Here is a 21,459-nt window from a genome sequence, read left to right on the forward strand (position 1 = left end):
GCCTTCCTTCTCTATCTCTTCTTTCCCCTCTGAAACAAACATTCCCTGGGTGCTAATTAAAATGCTTTTTTTTTTTTCACTGATAAGATATATTTTGCTTATAATCCAAAAATGTGTTGAAAAATCAGTCTGTTATCGTAATGGGAATCTATATAGATGTAACTTAATATTTTAATCTATCATAATAGGCGTAGAACATGAGCACATCAGAGCAGATACTGCCACAGGAAATCAGAGTGACTTGTCCAGGTTTAGTCTGTTCGTCTTTCTGACTAACTAGTACTTGATGAGTCAAACTATCTGCATTACATATCTTCCCATACATCTACATCATGGAGAGTCACTTGTGTCCCAAGTCTCCAGCACTCTAAATGCCCACCCTGCATGAGTCTTACCAATTTTCCACCTCTGGGCCATCTCATTTCTTCACAGCAATCCTCTATAGCTATTCTTTTGAAATTCAAGTTCAATGATACAAGACTTAACTAGAAAACTGAGTCTAAAAACATCACTGAAGGGGAAATAGCAGAAGAGATACTTTAGAAAGAAGTGAGGTACATCCCTACCTTACAAGAATATGGTCTTTCTCTCTTGGGTCACTTGTGGAAAAGCCAAGGACTAAAACATCTTGGCTCTTATCAAAACTTCACAGAAAGGGCCCTAATATTTCAATGCTGGAAAGAACCTTAAAGATGCTATACAGTCTAAATCAACCTGCTCATTTAACAAATGCCAAAACTTCAAGGCTTTTAAAAGGCTACAGATAGTAACCGGCAGAACTGAGACACTGAAAAAGGGGTAGCAACTCATTGCAGTGGGCAAAACGACAGTGGTACCAGCCACCCTGTCTTTTTGGTGCTCTTGGTCTTTCAAGAAGAACTACACAGAGCCACAGCTGTTGGCCGCCAACCTCCGTAGCACCACTTATCTCAGGGACTAGCAAACATCCAGTTGGTCCAGATTAGAAAAAACAGCAGACTTGAAGCAATAAAGAAGAAATGAATCAATCATTTTGTTTGTTTTGCTCTAGTTCACCTCAACGTTAATTTAAATGCTGACATGTTCCTTCCAGAGAATGTTTTACTAATAAGTAAAGGTTTAATTGTGGTTTTAAAAAAGTGCTATCCTAGCACCTTGCTGTCTTGTAATCGCAACAGCCAACTAAAGCCTTTCATCGGCTTTCATTGTTACATACCTGCCTCTCCCATTAGATTGCTAGCTCTGAGTCTTACTCATCTCTATATCCTCTACAGCGTAGCACAGTACTTTGCACACTGTAGCTATCTGGCAAAATGTTTATTGAGTTGGCTGCTGTTACTGTCAGCTTGTTTTGATTTTGATGTACAATGGCAAGAAAGATGCAACAGTGAAATAAGTCATTGTAGTTCATGAAATGCAACTCCACGTGCTCAACAGTCATAACTTACCAAGGCTGGCACTACCTGTCCAAATTATATTACAGAAAATTCTGTCTTGAGAAACTAACAAAATAATGTCAAGTCTAAAATTAAGGAATTCACTTTATTTTGTCCTAGTACATTGTTTCTTTTTAGAGGTTTATGTTTGTTCCATAGAGTCTAAGTGAATAATCATGTTACTGAAAGTAAATTATTTCAGATACTTCGCCAAGTAATTTTGCCAATGGATATTACATTTTCAATCTAACATTATTACTATTTGATAACATGATGTGCTTGAAATTATTTCCGAACTGTCATTAAGTCTCCAGAGAACATGATGTTTGAGGTAATTTTGGAAACATAAGCTAGGTACTCAGAAACCACATGAACCAACAGCCTTTTAAATTTAAATCTTTGTCCTTTGCAGTTGCCAGCTGCTTGAATGGGCAGAAGGAGGTTCTTTTAGCCAAATAACTAACAGGCATATCACACTCAAACTTTCTGACTTTCTCAATTTTTTGAATTCTTAAGCAGAGAAAACAGAGATCATGTTGGACATAGTCACCAATGATGATGGTGAAATGCTTGGATACATCAGTACTTATTTTAGTGGCTGAGTTCACTTTATCAGCACTGTTACAAATTGACAATTTTATCAATCATTCACTCTATCATCATTGAAGGAAGGTCCACATTCTACTCATCAAAGTTCAATCTCTGGTGACACAAATACATGACCTCTGCTTTCTTTCAACAAGGGCTATTCCAGCTAAATGTAACATAATATACTGGCGCTCTGACTAATATATGTGTAAGGTATCATACAAGCACAAGGTGAAGAGAAAAATGTAAGGGATGCATGAGTAAGGAGGTAACACTCAAGAAGAATCACACTAAGTGTAGGTTTTTGTTAAATGAACAAGGGTAGAAAGAGTGGTCCAAGGTAAGGGATAAGGAGGAGGAAGAGATGGAGCAGTGATTTTAAAATAATTCCTATGGCTGGAGATTTGGGACAATGCTGTGGGGTAGGGTGACTCTGACGGGATTCTGGAGTGTGAGCGGGAGATTTCAGAGCTTTGTACAGGCTTCATGAGATGGGCAAAACACACTGAAAGGTTTTCATCAGAAAACAACATGACTCAATCTGTGTTTTTAAAAGCTCTCTAAGGTGGTAGCCTGGAGAATTAGCTCAAGATTGACTGTGAGATGATTAAGAAGTTAGGAAAAATATTGTAATCACTCTGGTGAACAATGAGAAACGTCCAAATAAGGCATGACAATGGAGATGTAAGATGGATCCACATGTCCTCATGCCAATAAAATAGCTAGTTAGCAGCTGGTGGATATAAACATTTTTTAAGATAGGATTTGTAGTGAACATCACAGCAATTGCAGAGATGATAGAAAAGAATTGCTCTGGAATGATGAACCCGTGTGTGTGTGTGTGCGTGTGTGTGCATGTGTGTATGTGTGCGTGTGCATGCATGTGTGTGTGTGTGCATGCGTGTGTGTGTGTGTGTGTGTGTGTGTGAGTCGTTCAGTCGTGTCCAACTCTTTGTGACCCACGGACTATAACCCACCAGGCTCCTCTGTCCACGAGATCCTCCAGGCAAGAATACTGGAGTGAAGTGCCATGCCCTTCTCCATGGGAATCTTTCTGACCCAGGGACAGGAAACAAACTCGTATCGGGACTTCCCTGGTAGTCTAGTTTCTAACATATTGTGCTCCCAATGCAGGGGGCTTGGGTTCCAACCCTGATCAGGGAACTAGCTCTCACACGCCATGGCTAGGACCCAGTGCAGCCAAATAAATAAATAAATATATTTTTTTAAAAAAGGAAAGCAAACTTATAGTTACCAAAAGGGAAAGGGGGTGGGGGATAAACTGGGAGTTTAGGATTGACATATACATACTGCTATACTTAAGGTAGATAACCAACAAAGGCCTAGAGTATAGCACAGGGAACTTTACTCACTATTCTGCAATAACCTAAATAGGAAAAGAATTTGAAAAAAGAATAGATATATGTATAACTGAATCACTTTGCTGTATACCCGAAACTAACACAGCATTGTAAATCAAGTAGAGTCCAATATAAATTTAAATTTTTTTAAAAAACCAAAATTCCTAAATTAAAGGTTTCATCTTGTAAAAATATCTCACAATATTGAATATGAGCAAGTATGATTCAATATAAAAAGGAATCAACATTAATGCAAAGATTCTGACTTGAGAAGGGGGTGTGGTACTTAAAAGAATACCAGTACCTGAGACCCCACCTAGAGGCATGTACATCACAATCTCGGGTAGGAGAGCTGGGGAATCAGTCTATTTCAAATACTCCCCAGGTGAATCTAAAGTGGAGTCAAGAGTGTTGAACCCTTGTACGCAGCATACAGGTAGAAGATGAGGAAGGAAGAAAAACTAGCCTCAGATGGTAGTGAAGACCTTAAAAGGCATGTTGCACTTGTCATTGACCGTCAGAGGCTCACGGAAAGGATCCAAAAAGTACCACCAAGCTGTGCATGCTATTAAGAAAACACTCATTAAGCCTTAGATACAGTCTTTGCTATTGATTATCTGTGGTAAAGAGAAAAGAACTCAGAGAAGATCCACACATATGATGAAAAGGAGTGAAAATTACACACTACATTACAAAATTATTATGGAACTGAGACTATATTAACTTCCAAAGAAAACATCAAGCAATAATTCAACAACAATTTTTTAAATTATGAAGAAATATTCTGATGTTGGGTGGATGCAGCTTATATTAGCTCTTTTCAGAAAGAATATTTGATGATAATTGTATACAGGTATTTTACAGAGTGCGAACAATTATTACATGTAACTATATAGTATGTAACTATATTTTGTAAAGAAATAAAAACATTCAGACTTGATTATACATTTTTCCATAGGGTATTCTTTTTGATGACTTTCTGTCAATTTGTGACAACTGAGTATGATAGAAGCCATATGCACCCAATCTCTTTCTTTCCCACCTGGGACACTAAACATTCTCCGACATTTGCTGCCCTATTTTTAGTACCAGATAACATAACATTTGCTCCAGTGTAAACACAGAGGTCAGTAAAAGAAATTGGTCTCTTCTTCAGGGTTCAAAATGTTGTGCAGGGATTGAAATGTATTGGCATTTTCATACCGGGAATTTTGTCCAACCTGTACTTGGTTTACTGAGAATAGAACACTCTGTCATCAAATAGTCCTGCACTTTGTCCCTTTCTTGGCACATTTCCCTCCTGGAGGCAGTTTATTATAACACATTTTTCCTACACTCTACTATTGTAATATAATGTAATTGAATCAAAGTTCACCTTTGATTTTTCCAGTTCCCACCTTGACTTGTTCAGTATTCCAAAATATTTGCTTAACAAATGTTGGTGAAAGAATAAAGGAATACAGGAGTGAACCATACACTTCACTAGCATGGTATTCGGAGAAGGCAGTGGCACCCCACTCCAGTACTCTTGCCTGGAAAATCCCATGGATGGAGGAGCCTGGTAGGCTGCAGTCCATGGGGTCACTAAGAGTCGGACACAACTGAGTGACTTCACTTTCCCTTTTCACTTTCATGCATTGGAGAAGGAAATGGCAACCCACTCCAGTCTTCTTGCCTGGAGAATCCCAGGGACGGGGGAGCCTGGTGGGCTGCCCTCTATGGGGTCGCACAGAGTCGGACACGACTGATGCGACTTAGCAGCAGCATGGTATTGTGTCAGTTACCACAAAGATCAAGTTAGTATATTTACTTTCCACTTGCTCACTCATTAATTTAATTGAAAATCTCCTATGTATCCAGCACTGTGCTGAACGATCTCCTATTCTCTTGGAGCTGTGTGGGGAAAAGTCCACACAGATAGTTCTGGGGATTTAAGTGCATAAGCACTTATGTTGATAAATACTTTAAACGCACCCATTTAACTGAAAAATAAACATTAAGCTGTTCATTACTATGATGTACTAACATCACTAGTAAGCAGAGACTAAGATCATTTGAAAGCTATGAATGCAACTGAATCTTGAGATCTCAGATTTGGTTCTCACAAGGTTGAGAGAAGCGTTACGTGGACAAGCTAGGTAGGGGACGGAGTTGCAGGATGGCTGAACAATAGAAAGGTAGGTGGGGCTGAAGGTAGATGATAATTCTGAGTACAATAATAGACTCAAAGAAGGTTTGAAGGAGCTAAGGACTGCTTAGACTAAAGTGTTCTAGGGAGCTCTGTCCACAAAGTAGAAGAGACAGACAATAATATGAGAGGAAACCAAAGGTAGTCTGACACTTTAAGGAAAAAATTTATATTTTGATTAAATCCTCCTATGTTCTTAGATGCTTTCAGAAGTACTCAATAGAAAAAGAACATTCCACCTTTTAACGTTTATTCTAAGTCAGGTTCTTAATCCAACAAAGTCCCTCTTCTGAATGAACATATTAGAAAATTGAAATATACATACTCATCCTTGTCCACCTTTTCTCGAAGTTTCTTTAGTTGTCTATTTTGGCCAAACTTCAAGTTTTGAATTATATTCTCAAAGTATTCTTCTTCCTGGTAGCTCAACTATATTAATTTAAAAGAATTTTGAAAACAATATTAAAAACGTGTCTCCAAAGTTTTGCTAAATAGCATTAAGGGATTATCACTTAATAAAGTTAGCAGAGAGCATTAAAACTTGCCAAAGAAAAATCAAGTTCTAATTAACTCTATACAAGTCACTGCTGCTCTGGCTGAATCATTCCTTCAGTGTATTCTTTTCTAATTAATCAAACGAAACTAAGTGTCAAACAAGCCCTTCTATATTGATATCAATCCTTACATGACAGATAACAGCATTCTTATTTACTGTGTTATAAGAACACTTATGCTTCTAATCCTCAAAATAATTTTATGAAGATGTGCTGTTATCACCATTTTAAAGTTGAAGAAACTGAGGCACAGACAAGTCACTTGTCCAAGTTCATTCGTGATGAAGTTGAGATTTGAACCCTAGGAGTCTGACTTTGAGTTGATGCTCTTAGTCAGTTAGTGTGTGGTAGAGCTGAGATCTGAACCCACGCAGTTCAGCTGTGAGGCTGTGTGTTCAGCCACTAGACTCCTGCCACAAGGGCCCCGAGGACTCACATGCTACTGTGAGGTCATTTTTAAAAAAGTCAAGCTTTTCTGCAATAGAAAAAGAAATAAGGGCATGTGCCTTGCAAACTCTCTATTTAGGCTAGTAATAAACGATTAGAAATCATCATCCCTGGATCTAGGCAAGGACCACCTTGTCACCAAGGTGGCAAGCAGTCATGGAGACTACAAGGTTAGCAATAAGCTCTTTTCTGACCCTGAAAGCCATACTTCAATCAATTCTGGTTTCATCATTTACATTACACAAGGGGAATAAAACAGTTTCTCATTCTCAAATAATAGATGCTTTTTTTTTCTAAACAGAGAAGACATGATTAGGTTAATCCAGTGGAGGAATAATTAGAAATTGGAAAGAAACCTGAAGATTTGACTTTTCAGACATGTATAAGAAGCCTGAGTACTGCCTGTTCATCACTTAAATATCTATGCTTTAATGCTCTTTAAAAAAAAAAACACAAGTTTTTATTACTACTCTAAAAATGGACTATATGGAAAGCAAAATAAGAAAACCAACTATAGACCAGGACAATGAAACAATAAGCTAACACTAAAACAGACATAGTTCTGACTTCAGCGTTAAAGGCTTAATATAATAAGAGGTCTGATTGTATGCCCACATACGTTCTGCACGCCCTACCCCCACATAGCAAGAAACAACATTGCCCCCAGCCTCAGGCATCATCAGTGCAGAGTCTTTTTAAGACTTACCTCAAGGTACTCATTATTCAGTTTGTCGTCATTTGAAATAATGTCATCAGGATAGCCAATTCTTTCTTTAATTGCTAAGGCCTATGAAAATTATAATATTGAATGTGAGCATGACTATGAACTTTTAAATGCAAACTTTATGATTATGCCCTTGACTAGAAATTGAATAACTTGATCCATACTGTTTACAAAATGAGTATTTGACCACACTTAAACAGAGATCTTTGCCATGGCTTCTTCCTGGAGTTCAAAATAAAAGAGTCCTGAAATTTGGCTTCTAATACCCTATTCTCATAGTCTGAAGCTTGCCCAAGAAAATTAACACAAAAAACTGACAAGTCTTTGTTCCATAGGTATTGGAACAAAGGTATTACAAACACAGGTATTACTCTTATCAACTTTTCTCTGTAAGGCTTTTTTCTTCAATCTTACAGTCCATGGGGTCGCAAGAGCCGGACCCAACTTAGCGACTTAACTACTACTACGACTACTACTGTAGGAGAAATAATATTTAGAACTCCCGTTCTAGTAGCTTATCTTTCCACTTCACCAATGCAGCTGAGAAAACAGATGTGGGCTTACAGGTTCAGTGCTAAATATTCTTCTTGAATATTGGTTCCTGGAGTTTTGATGTTCTCTTTCGGTCTCCAGAGCTAGTGTACCCAACTTTCCACAGTTAAATGAATGATATTAGTTAAATGAGTAGAAAACAGGGTTTTCCTTGTTATACCATCTCATACTTACCACTTGCTTACTATTGTTTGTGGATGTGCATGCTAAGTTGCTTTAGTTGTGTCTGACTCTTTGCGACCCTATGGACTGTAGCCTTCCAGGCTCCTCTGTCCATGGGACTCTTTAGGCAAGAATACTGGAGTGGGTTGCTATGCCTTCCTCTAGGGAATCTTCCCAATCCAGGGATCAAACCCAAGTCTCTTAAGTCTCCTGCACTGGCAGGCCAGTTCTTTACCACTGGCATCACATGGGCCGTCCTTAAAATTGTTTGCTTATAATTATTTCATTACCACTTGCTTGTGGGTGCTAAGTCACTTCAGTTCAGTTCAGTTCAGTCGCTCAGTCGTGTCCGACTCTTTGCAACCCCATGAACTGCAGCACGGCAGGCCTCCCTGTCCATCACCAAATCCCGGAGTTCACTCAGACTCGCGTCCATCAAGTCAATGATGCCATCCTCCCATCTCATCCTCTGTCATCCCCTTCTTCTCCTGCCCCCAATCCCTCCCAGCATCAAAGTCTTTTCCAATCAGTCAACTCTTTGCATGAGGTGGACAAAGTACTGGAGTTTCAGCTTTAGCATCATTCCTTCCAAAGAAATCCCAGGGCTGATCTTCAGAATGGACTGGTTGGATCTCCTTGCAGTTCAAGGGACTCTTAAGAGTCTTCTTCAACACCACAGTTGAAAAGCATCAATTCTTCAGCACTCAGCCTTCTTCACAGTCCAACTCTCACATCCATACATGACTACTGGAAAAACCATAGCCTTGACTAGACGGACCTTAGTCGGCAAAGTAATGTCTCTGCTTTTGAATATACTATCTACGTTGGTCACTTCAATTGAGCCCAATTCTAAGTGACACTATGAACCATAGCCCACCAGGCTCCTCTGACCATGGGATTCTCCAGACAAGAATATTGGAGTGGGTTACCAAGCCCTCCTCCACGGAATCTTTCCAACCCAGGGATCGAACCTGCGTCTCTCATGTCTCCTGCACTGGCAGGTGAGTTCTTTACCACTAGCGCCACCTGGGAAGCCCACTTGCTTACTACTTGGTATTTCTATTTTTTACTTCTCTCACTTTTCCTCAAAGATATTTGATTCAATCATACCACGTTGCTCTTAAATAATTTAACTAATTTACATTTTTCATGAGGTATTAAGCTTGCATCTCCGAGTTATTTGTTTTGCCATCAAATGGATGCGGTTTTGTTACAAATCTATTTCATGAGTCTAGGATTTCCCCAGTGGATCAAACAGATGTGTCAGCTAATCTAACAGGCCCAGCCTATTTTCTTTCCATACTGTCAGCCCATAATAAATCACTCCCCTCTCAGTGGTATTGTATTTTCTAGAAGATGTTTCCCCAAAAGGTATTCTAAGGGATACAAAATCTACAGAAATGGGAGGTACTACATAAGAAAGGATATATTGTAAAATATTGGGGGTAAATACTGTGACCTCTTCCCAGGTGGCTCAGTAGGTAAAGAATCCGCCTTGCTGTTGCAAAAGACTCAGGAGACATGGGTTCAGTCCTTGGGTTGGAAAGATCCTCTGGAGAAGGAAATGGCAACCCACTCCAGTATTCTTGCCTGGAAAATTCCATAGAGGAGCCTGGCAGGCTACAGTCCATGGGGTCGATAAGAGATGGACATGTCTGAGCGACTGAGCATGCATGCACTATGACAGAAACGTGAAGCAGGCTCTTTCACTGAAGGACATCTTAGAGTCTACAATTAAGTAATTGCAAGTATCCAAGAGGATGAATTTGTTTGCCTATTTATTCATTCAATTTGTGTTCTAGGGTCTACAACAAACCAGGTACTTTGTAAGGGGTTAAGGATACAATGCAAAAATTTCTGCTCATGGAGAGTTTATTGTAAAGGTCAATGGTAGGCAATAAAATGAATATTAACTCTCAAGTGTGATGTATGATGCCATAAAATCATACCCTAAAGGCATGTAACCTAATCAAGGGTAGGATCAGGGAAGCCTTCCTTCAGGAAGTGTTGCCTAAACTTTTTGAGTATGGGACTCTTTCACAAAGCCACTTGTATATCCAGAGTTTTATATCACCTTGGGAAATGATTAAATCTAGAACAACTTAATTGGTTACATCAAAAAGAACCATGTTATGACAGCTAGAACATGAAAGGAGCAAATCCAGCCTGAACTTCTGAGGAGCTAGACAGAGTGCTGCAAAGATAGCTATACTGGGGTGCCAAATTCTAGATCTGAGTCATCCAGAGTTCTGTGGCCACTGAAGAAGATGATCCTTCTATGTGATCTAATCCTGAAAGAAAACTAGACTTCAGTTGGATTCTCTTATTATAAATAGATTTATGGACTCTTTCTGTGTTAATTTTAGAGAATGGTCTGGTCTTCCTGCTACTCTAACTACAGAGGAATAATCATGTTGCATGTGAATACTGCTTATAAACCACATGCAGTTTTCACTGGATGTGTTCCTTCTAGTTTTATATAGTTATCAAGACAATGGCATAGTAAAGTTAAATTTGAGATTTTCTTAGAATTTCCATTTTGCTTACTCTATGCAAGATGTTAACAATCTCAATAAAAGGTGAATAGTGGGGGTAAATAAGAATAGTTTATAAAGAGCTCCATCAATATCTCTAACTGTAGGACATCTATAGAATTCAAATAATGTACTACCTCACTTTGGCTTAATAGAAATTTGGTATTATTTTCCCTAGGTTATATTAAAAAAAATAGCACATGCTTACAAATTTTGAGCTAGAAATTTGCATTAAAGATTATTGAATATTGGTAGAAGTCTTTTAAATATGTTTCATAAAAGGAGGAAAAATATGAACCACCGATAATATCTTTTAATGTTTTCTAATTCACACAAGAGTTTTCTTATTTTCTTGGTTTGTGAAGACTTGTTTTTTAAAGAAAAGGAGTTTTTTCTTTCAAAGTTTTGAGATGAACATGGAGAGTAGGAGCTAGTTGCAAAGAGATAATGAAAGATGAAAATCATAGGAAAAAAAGCTTCATCCATGAAAATTGTTCCTGTAAATGTTACATCTTGAAAGAGTATGTTTTATTTTATACAATTCTTGATTACCATATTTTCCTCAAATATCTTAAAAGTTCATCTTTTCTTATGGATTTTTCTTTGGTAGTTAGCTCTGCTTTGCTCTTTACCTTTTCCTCAGCTTTCTTTTTTGTTTCAGCGTCCATCCAAGTTAGGTCATCTAAAGTCTGAATAAAAACCTCCCGGATCTGGGCAATTAAATCCTCAACCTTAAACCAAAAGAACAGAAAGCAAATGTAAGCCATGAGATAATTTTTTTGTAATAAAAATTAAGAAAAATAGAATTATAAGCTGTGTTGATTTAATAATGTTAATAAATATAAATTTATAAATGATCTAAACAAAGGGATAATTATATTTTTAAAGCAGGACTTCCATTATCAACACTAATGATTTAATAGACCTTAATGTATACATTAATAAAATTCTTCTTTAAAATGTATGGTTTCCATTACCAAGAAAGAAGAACTAACATAAAATACTAGCTGTCATTAGTATTAATAGTTTAGTTAAGCATGAAGTAGCATTTCAATAGATTCTTTCACCTTGCCTTTAAGTTCCTTTGTCTTCACTTCAGTAACAATAAAAAATATAGTACTTGGCTTATACTTCAAATGAACTCTGATTTACTTTGTTTTTTTAAGAAAAAATACTAATTCTTAGTCAATTTTGCTAATAGAAGAGACTATAAATGATTATATTATAAGAACATGTGACTAAGTATTGTGAATACACTGCTCCTGGAAAATGGACAATTGCTTTTGGGTTAAACAATATTAGGGTTAGAAAAATAGGCAGACCCTTGGGGGAGGGAAGATAAGATTTATTGGGAAATAATGGCAAATGATAATTCAGAAGTTCTCAGCCAATCAGTACAATTTCAGCAAAATCAGGGACTATTGTGACTGCCCAATGACGCAAACTGATAGAGTACTGTGCTGAAAACATTACCACATGTTTACTATCTCCAGGAAATGCCGCTTCCACATACAGCCTTCCCACGGCATTTTCCATATTCCCATTGACATAGTTTGCACAGCGTCTCCAAGTTGCTGTTTCTGATGTTGTGCCATAAAGAGCCTATGGGAGAGAGAAAGGAAATGGCGTTTGAGCAGGCGTAGACAACCGAAGTGCGGCGAGAGCACACATTTCATAGGACTCTACTCTTATGTCTCAAATTCTTTCAATATTCATTGCATCTCCTCACACGTCAGGATGTCCTTGCATAGGAAAAAATGCAATCCAATAGAATTATTACTTATATATGATCTGGAAATAAGGTATATTTTCAGTAGCAAGTCCTAGAAGAACTGTTGGCTACTGCAAGTTAATATCCTTCTGGACCACTTTAGGAAAAAAACTCTGCCCCGCCAAATCTCAAAATAATGCTGTTGCCACTGCATAAACATAAACATGAAACAATATTCAATATATGTAACATGGGAGAGACCTGGTATACAAGAAAAGACATTGCTGTTTTTCAATGCTTTTGCTGAACTTCCAGTACTTAGAACTGCATGTGTACACATTTAAGTACCAATAAAGGGATACATTTATGGAAGGAAAATTTAGCAAAACACAGCTTTTATCTTCTTTAGTTTTTAAAATATCTACATTTTCTTTTAAAGGTAAAAAATTAAAAATTTCAATCAATCAGAATTATTCCCTTCCCATGACACCAACCAATACATTTGTGAGAATTTCTCCTTTTTCACATTAGGACTTTCTCACTCCTCTCACATTAGGACCAAAATGATGATTGTTTAAGTAATATGGGTACAGCCTAATAAAAGGTCTTAAGGGTATCTCCAGGTAGGTGTATTCTCAGTGGGTAGTCCACACAATGTAGTCCATCTGTTTGTATGTCTACTGTGCTGTGAGTACTAGAAAAATCAAATTAATTGAGGTAGATAGCCCTGAAATTACTTGGAACACAACACCAAACCAAGCCAGTACTCTATCACTGTGCAAATAACCAAATGCCCTTCCTTCCAGGGCTATTCAATCATGGTGCCAAAGTATACATAGGACAACAGAGCACCTGAAACCTGGCTTTCCTAGGCAACATGGCTTGAATACAGGCAAAGTAACCAACATTTGGCCTTCTGTCTCTTCACAAAGTTTACCACATTCTAGCAATGGACATGGCAAGCCTTCATAACCATGGATCTCTTTATGCTTTAAGTCTTAAGAAAAGAGAGATTTTTTCTTCACCTTGCGGAAAGCATTTCTGGACTCCTTGTAGTTTCGGCTGAGGCTGCTTACAAGATCCATTATGAATCGCCAGGACATTAAATTTTGAAGATCTCTGTATAAAAAAACCCACCACCCAGCAACAGAAAAGATGAGGCTGCAAAGCTTCTAAAGAATGATATTAAATGCAAACTTTGGGGACATGGGCACGCTGACATACCTACCTGGCAGAATATTTAGCAAGAATGAGCTTAAGATTGGTTAAATATTCTGGAGCATAAACAATCACTTCTTCCTCATGTGGAATATTGATATTCACGGTTGACATGATTTCATTTGTGAAATTTGACCAGCTGAATGGCTGGAAAAAAATCAGGCACAAAACATTCAGTAATTATGGACTTTTCTTCTTGGTTCCAAGAATCAGTTATGGTTACAGGGTCAGACACGGTTACAGTATCAATTGTAGCACTATATAATTATCACAACGGTCAGTGTGATATTTGTTTGGACTTCTTCTTTAATTGCTTCTGTCAGGTTTTGAATAAAAATTAGTTCTGCAGGATAATTATTTAAATGCAGAATTAAACCAACCATTTAAGAACAATAACAAAGCCTCTAGGAGTCTTATGGTAGAAATCAGCTCAATGTCATATTCTTGGTCCAGCCCATATGAGAGACAAAGAAATTTAGCTATAATGTTTTCTAGGTTTAAGCAAAAATTTAAATGGGTATAATATGCATATTCCTTAAAAGTGTATGCTAATAGACACTTCATTTTAACACAGTAATCTATTTCAGTGGAGACTGTGTTGTTCATGAAAGTGAAAGTACTCTATTGCTCTAGCAGAGGTATAAGTATTGGTAATGATGCAACATACATGATCCCGTGAAGATGGACAAAACGTATTTTATGCGATCAATGTCAGGTCTATATAGACATGCCATTTTCACACTTCAGAAGCTGGATTTGGAGTTACTGAAAGACAGAATCTTGTTTCTCTGCTATTCTTTCAGTGTGAATTATGGTTATTCAACCTCCAATGGATATAAGGGAAGATAGCAAAAGTAAAGACTACGCAAATCTTGCTGAAATGCCACATTTCAACGCTTGAGAAATGTTTAAGATTACTGATATATTAGGCTACCTAGAAGTACATAAATACATTGATCACTTAGTATGAGGTGCTATGGCTTTTCTTGATTTCCTTTTGTGGCTTGGACTATTTTCTCAAAACATCTATTAAACACATTATATTAAAAAGCTTTATGTAAGAAATTCCTGGTTTATTGCAATTAGACAATAAACAAAACAACTGCAACTGTTTATTGCAATTCCAAATAGAATTCCATCACTGAATGTGGTAGTTTGTAGATTTTATTAATGTTGCTTCATTATCCAATTGCGTGCAACAGCTCACACACAGAATATATGCATAGCTTAGAAGAGATTATTAGATACTAGCTAAGGAATTACAACTAAGCAAAAAGATGTCAATTGACATTTATAAATGGTACCATTTATAGATTTATAGATTTTTCTGTTTCCTGTGTGCTATTTCTCCATTATTGCTTTGAACACCTCCATAGATGGCCCTGATGAGAACATGGCAAGTTCTATGAATAAATTATTCTTTTTTTTGGAGGTAAAAAGTCTGGTGCATATTATATGACTGTCCAAGTCCCATAGTTATATAATGGCCTTTCAGAAGGATTTTCCCTTTTAATGTTTCCAAACCCTTTTTTATGATACTTCCTAATACTATTCTATAGCTGCTTTGAAAAGGCTTTTTATCTTTGAAATTCACTCTAATTAAATATAAATACAATGATTTAGAATAGTTTTTTTCAAGTCTTTTGCTAAAGTCAAATGGTTGGTATCATCTAAATTCATTTTGATGTTCAATTTATCTCAATAAATTAAAAAATCATTGAATTTTAACTGCATTTTAATATTAACTTTGAAAATGACATAAGTACTTAAATCTTGCTACTTACCTTCCCATTGAACTCCAGTGAAAATTTATTTTGGACCTCAGCTAATGTCATTTTGTTATAAAGAAGCATTGGATCATTTCGATCTTCAGATTTAGTTGTAGCCTATGGATTTAATGTTTTATTATTATTTTAGACCAATAATTCTTTTGAAAAATATAACTATATACAAGGGGGAAAGAAATATGGCATTGGTACAACATAATTATATTTAAATTCTATTCTGTATTTGTTTCATAATTTATCTTGTCACATCAAGAAGAAAAGAGAAATTAAGAGATTTTAAGTATATTTAGTAACAATCATCAAGACTTGGTTAGTATTAAGTATGAGGGCTTCTTTTGTGGCTCTGTCAGCAATGAATCTGCGTGCAGTGCAGGAGATTGCCTGCAATGCAAGAGACCTGGGTTTGATCCCTGGGTCAGGAAGATTCTCCTGGAGAAGGCAACAGATACCCACGCCAGTATTCTTGGCTAGGAAATCCCATGGACACAGGAGCCTGGCAGGCTACAGTCCATGGGGTCTTCAAAAATCTTTTTATATTTTTATAACAAACCACATCAGCAATATTTACAGCCCTCTTTCCTTCCATGGCTAATGGGCAGCTCAGTTGTGCCTGTGGCTATTTCATATAATGATTTTCTTGAATAAAGTCATTTCCAATTAATCCCTCAAACACTCTGCTGCTGCAACTGCTACTAAGTCACTTCAGTTGTGTCCAACTCTGTGTGACCCCATAGACGGCAGACCACCAGGCTCCCCCGTCCCTAGGATTCTCCAGGCAAGAACACTGGAGTGGGCTGCCATTGCCTTCTCCCACTCTGTCTGCTACCCACCACCATTCAGTGTCCTAGTTAAAATTCAGACAGGAAAACACACATACACACACACAATGATTTCTGCCAAGAACTGAAGGCAAGTGAGACCAAGAAAATCCCTAGTACACAGTGCAGGTACGTGCCAAATTATCTGAGGAGAGTGCTAGCACTTACTTCTGTGACTGTCCGCTCATGTGGCCTAACGAGTTTAGTGCTATCATCAGCATCCAGTATTACTGTTTTCACTGACTGAAAAAAGAAAATTTCAATAACAACTCCCCAACTAGTGGTCAAAAGAAGTAGAAGCAATTTTAAGTGAAGAGAGACAAAAGGTAAAAATGGGAATTATTTCTCTAGTTAACAATGACTCGTGACTTCAATTCACTGATTTATTTACTTCAAGAAAAATGCAAAAAGGCAAAATGGTTGTCTGAGGAGGCCTTACGAAGAGCTGAGAAAAGAAGTGAAAGGCAAAGGAGAAAAGGAAAGATATACCATTTGAACGCAGAGTTCCAAAGAATAGCAAAGAGAAGTAAGAAAGCCTTTCTAAGTGAACAAAGCAAAGAAATAGAGGAAATCAATAGAATGGGAAAGACTAGAGATCTCTTCAAGAAAATTAGATATCAAGGAAAAATTTCATGCCAAGATGGGCACAATACAGGACAGAAACAATATGGACTTAACTGAAGCAGAAGATATTAAGAAGAGATGGCAAGAATACACAGAAGAGCTGTACCAAAAAGTCTTAATGACCCAGGTAACCACAACGGTCTGGTCACTCACTTAGAGCCAGACATCATGGAGTGTGAAGTCAAGTGGGCCTTAGAAAGCACTGCTATGAACAAAGCTAGTGGAGGTGATGGAATTCCAGCTGAGCTATTTCACATCCTAAAAATTATGCCATTAAAGTGCTGTGCTCAACATGCCAGCAAATTTGGAAAACTCAGCAGCAGCCAAAGGCCTGGAAAAGGTCAATTTTCATTCCAATCCCAAAGAAAGGCAATGCCAAAGAATGTTCAAACCTCACAATTGCTCTCATTTCACTTGCTAGCAAAGTAAAGCTCAAAATCCTTCAAGCTAGTTATCAACAAAAGGTGAACTGAGAACTTCCAAATATACAAGCTGGATTTAGAAAAGGTAGAGGAATCAGAGATCAAATTGCCAACATCTGTTGGACCATAGAAAAAGCAAGAGAATTCCAGAAAAAAGTCTACTTCTGCTTCATTGATTACACGAAAGCCTTTTACTGTACAAGTCACAACAAACTGTGGAAAATTCTTAAAGAGGTGGGAATACCAGACCACCTTGCCTGCCTCTTGAGAAGCTTGTATGTAGGTCAAGAAGCAACAGTTAGAACTGGATATGAAACAACAACCAGCTCAAAATTGGGAAAGGATTATGTCAAGGCTGTATATTGTTATCCTGATTATTTAACTTCTATGCTGAGTATGTCATACAAAATGCCAGGCTGGATGAAGCGCAAGCTGGAATCAAGATTGCCAGGAGAAATATCAACAACCTAAGATAGCAGATGACACTACCCTAATGGCAGAAAGTAAAGAGAAACTTAAGAGCCCCTTGATCAAGGTGAAAGAAAGCAAAACAGCTGGCTTAAAACTCAACACTCACAAAAAAATGGCATCTGGTCCCATCACTGCATGGCAAATAGATGAGGAAACAATGGAAACAGTGACAGACTTTATTTTCTGGGGCTCCAAAATCACTGCAGATGGTGACTGCAACCATGAAATTAAAAGATGCTTGCTCCCTGGAAGAATAGCTATGACAAGCCTAGAAAGTATTATGTATCAAAAAGCAGAGACATCACTTTGCTGACAAAGGTTCGTATAGTCAAAGCTATGGTTTTTCCAGTAATCATGTACGGATGTGAGAGTTGGACCATAAAGAAGGCTGAGTGCCAAAGAATTGATAGTTTCAAACTATGGTGCTGGAGAAGACTCTTGAGAGTTCCTTTGACAGCAAGGAGATCAAACCAGTCAATCCTAAAGAATCAACCCTGAATATTCACTGGAAGAACTGATGCTAAAGCTGAAACTCCAATACTTTGGTCACCTGATGCGAAGGGCTGACTCATTGAAAAAGACCCTGATGTTGTGCAAGACTGAGGGCAAGAGGAGAAGGGGGTGACAGAGGATCAGGTGGTTGGATGGCATCACTGACTCAATGGACATGAGTTTGAGGAAACTATCATTCCTGAGATAGTGAATGATAGAGAAGAAGCCTGGTATGCTGTAGTCCTTTGGGTCACAAAGAGTTGGATATGACAGTAACTAAACAACAACAACTTAAAGATTATGTTTGTAACATCTGCCTGCAGTGATATGCTGAACATTGTTAAAGACACAAAGAATTTTGAAGTAAGATAACAGTAATATTACAGAGCTGAGGCTGATCAAAGCAGCACACAGTCTGATAAGGTACAAGTGGTAAAAACCCAGGGTAATAAACTATGCTTCTCTAAGAATTCTGTTTCCAACACAGAACCACATGTAACCTATCAAACTGCCATTCATCCAGCTGCAGCTCCAACCAATGTCTGGTTCTGATTCTAGACTTTTAGTTTCATACGGCCCCAGGAAAGCTAAAATTGCCCTCAAAGATCTTTCATTTTCAAGATTCTGATGGCCAACTGCAAAGCAGATGGGGATTTAGGACTGTAGGTTGCTGGTGGCAATGTCATAGCTCTGTGGATTCCAGACTGAAACTGACTATGAGATCAGTCAATAACCTGGATGCTGTTTAGATAGAGTTCACTTGCTTGAGACTGCAGATCCTATCAGAGGAATGTTAGAACAGAATGTGCCAACTCAGCCTCTATGGGCTGACCCAGAACCAGAGGAGTCTCAGCAACAGACCCCTTTGGTTTTGCTGATAAACTCCTCCTGTTAGATCTCATCTGAGCTAATAAGCAGCCTGACAGTCTGAACTCAGTGAATTTCATACAGTAGTGTGGCCATGTTAAGAGGCTAATACTTCTTTGCAAAGGGATAGAGATAATTTCTGTGGTCACCTTAAATTGTAAAACTTTAAAATAAAGCAAAATTGTATACATTAAAATTAAAACAGCTTTGCTGAATAGTCATCACATGTGTCCTGAATCTCAAGGGCACCTCAACAACAGTGACTGTAAATAGTTAAGATCTTGACGTGTTCCAGTTATAATAGGTCATTAAACAAATCTAGTTTAAAATTTGTCAAAATTAGTATGTCTCCTGGATGTCTGGAACTTGGTTTACTGAAAAACTCCAGTTTCAAAGGTCCTCTTGAAGTCAATGATCCATTACTGAGCTGTACATTTTTATCCCTTGGTTGAGAAGTTGTACATTTTACTCTTAAAATACAATAGAGAGGAGAAAGAAATAAAAAGCAGTTGACATTATTCATTGTATCAGAGAATATGTGTTTTACATTGGCAATTTCTTTTTCCAAATCCATAACTTTATTCATTTCCAAAGAAAGCTGGCTTTCATTTATGGGCAGTCCTCTTTCCTGACGAATCAATTTGGCCACAGAAATCATAAAATCCACATATGCCGTACAAGCCTGCAAGAAATAAATAACAGTACATTACTGAAGAACCTTCTAAATATTCATCATGGCACTTAAAATTAAAATTTATTTTCAATTCAATATTCATTTTTGGTAACAGATGAAGCACAAAATAGAAACTCATTTCTGAATCTTAAAAGAAATGACCTGCACAGATTCTCAAACTCAGTGTGTCTTTGAATCATAACAGATTCTCAATGTACCTTTGAATTAGAACAGAACAATGAAGGATCACTCTAAAAGTACTAAGTCATTTAAAACCATTTGGTTATGGAGATTTTATAATCTTCAACTTTTAACCAAGCTATACTGCTTTAATAATACACTCGCAAAACACTGGGTAAGCAGTAAACTAGTATTTTTTTCTTAAAAATACATTCTTTTGCCAAATTTCCTTTTATCAGGTTTTCTCTGCTCATATAAATGTTTTCTTTCCAACTATACATGAAGAGATGGCCACAAGCATATCACATTATCAAGACATCTTTTAATCGTCTCATCTTTTAATCGTCTCCTCTAGCCAAACAGTATTTTTTTAAAAAAATGAGACTGTTTTCCCATGAGCTCCTCCAAGACAAATCTGTAGGCTTTAGTTAATTCCATAGCTGGTTCTTATTACTGTGAAATTTCTAATATGCCATTTTGACTATCAGCTTTCTTCCAAGAACTCAAATTTTTCCATTTTCTCTTCACACACATTTAACTGTATGAAGATAAGCTATAACCTAGTTATGTTACTGACCTTTTACAGAATGTATAAATCCCTTATTCAAGTTCTGACTGGCACTGAACCCAGGAAATTGAATAACACTTTCATAAATCTCAGCCCATTGCTATTTAGTTATTATCTATCAGCAGTTTAAATAACTTAAAATTTACTCAAAATTTGAAGCCTCGCATTAAAATTTACTCAAAATTTCAAGTTCCAGCATCAGTTTGGGAAGGGCTTCCCTGGTGGCTCAGTGGTAAAGAATCCACTTGCCAATGAAGGAGACTAGGGTTCAACCTCTGGGTCAGGAAGATTCCCTAGAGGAGGAAATGGCAATCCACTCTAATATTCTTGCCTGGGAAATCCCATGGATGGAAGAGCCTGATGGGCTGCAGTCTATGAGGTAGCAAAAAAATATCGAACACAACAGCAACTAGACGAATTAGGAAGGCCATACCACACGTTTGGGATCAATGGGTGGTTCTGAGCTTCAGATATATGTCCACACAGGATAAATATGAAGAAGAGCTGAAGAGTACTTAACCCTTTCACAGTTTCCTGGGGGTTTTATAACCCTACTGATTATCAGTGAAAGGGGAATCCTTCTTGTCACTTTGAACGAAAAGGCACATTTAAATTCACAGTGACTCAAGAGGATCACACAAAAAATTTGTAGGGAAATGGAAATATTTTATCAAATAAGAACCTAAGCAAAATGTAAGCTGTTATTAATTTGAAATTCAAGAGGACATCTTTAAGTAACATTTAGATACTGGTATTCCATGACCATTATTAAATGCTAAGTAAACAATTTCCTGTTTACTTAGACAGAGAGAGAGAGAGGGCTCTCTCTTCCAAGGATACCCTGCAATTAGGAGGCTAACTAGCATCTCTATCCTGGATCTGCTGTTCAATAAAAATTTCATCTGTTTCTGTATTAAACACTTAATCACTAAGGTAACAGGGATAAAAGGATGTTTTTATGTATAGTCCTGCCAACTTCATTCTTTTCCTCTTAAAAAGTAATCAGAATTCTTGTTTCACTTTGAAGAAAACAAACATGTCTGAGTTCATACCTAATGGGACCAACTATTCCAAAGTACAAGCATGCGGTGTTTTGAATTAAC

The 21,459-nt window shown here is 37.4% G+C and overlaps 1 protein-coding gene and 1 long non-coding RNA gene across 25 annotated transcripts in view; one reads left to right on the forward strand and one right to left on the reverse strand.

The window, feature by feature from the left end:
* The window catches only part of MME (membrane metalloendopeptidase), a 109,006-nt gene that overhangs the window by 33,664 nt on the left and 53,883 nt on the right, over positions 1 to 21,459 (reverse strand). For 12 of the 24 annotated variants that reach the window (XM_069562168.1, XM_069562098.1, XM_069562105.1 and 9 more), the window contains 9 exons: positions 19,483 to 19,617; positions 16,228 to 16,302; positions 15,239 to 15,340; positions 13,465 to 13,601; positions 13,262 to 13,355; positions 11,999 to 12,127; positions 11,158 to 11,256; positions 7,260 to 7,340; positions 5,878 to 5,981 (listed from right to left, as the gene is read on the reverse strand). In XM_069562168.1, the coding sequence (XP_069418269.1) occupies positions 5,878 to 5,981; positions 7,260 to 7,340; positions 11,158 to 11,256; positions 11,999 to 12,127; positions 13,262 to 13,355; positions 13,465 to 13,601; positions 15,239 to 15,340; positions 16,228 to 16,302; positions 19,483 to 19,617 (956 nt within the window). The remainder of the gene's footprint in view (positions 1 to 5,877; positions 5,982 to 7,259; positions 7,341 to 11,157; positions 11,257 to 11,998; positions 12,128 to 13,261; positions 13,356 to 13,464; positions 13,602 to 15,238; positions 15,341 to 16,227; positions 16,303 to 19,482; positions 19,618 to 21,459) is intronic. The other 12 variants (XM_069562253.1, XM_069562178.1, XM_069562185.1 and 9 more) reach the window with 1 other exon arrangement.
* LOC138424843 (uncharacterized) overlaps positions 1 to 21,459 on the forward strand; it is a 62,468-nt gene that overhangs the window by 29,403 nt on the left and 11,606 nt on the right. The window lies entirely within an intron of this gene.

This window comes from Ovis canadensis, chromosome 1, assembly GCF_042477335.2.
Source record: "Ovis canadensis isolate MfBH-ARS-UI-01 breed Bighorn chromosome 1, ARS-UI_OviCan_v2, whole genome shotgun sequence".
NCBI classification, from domain to species: domain Eukaryota; kingdom Metazoa; phylum Chordata; class Mammalia; order Artiodactyla; family Bovidae; genus Ovis; species Ovis canadensis.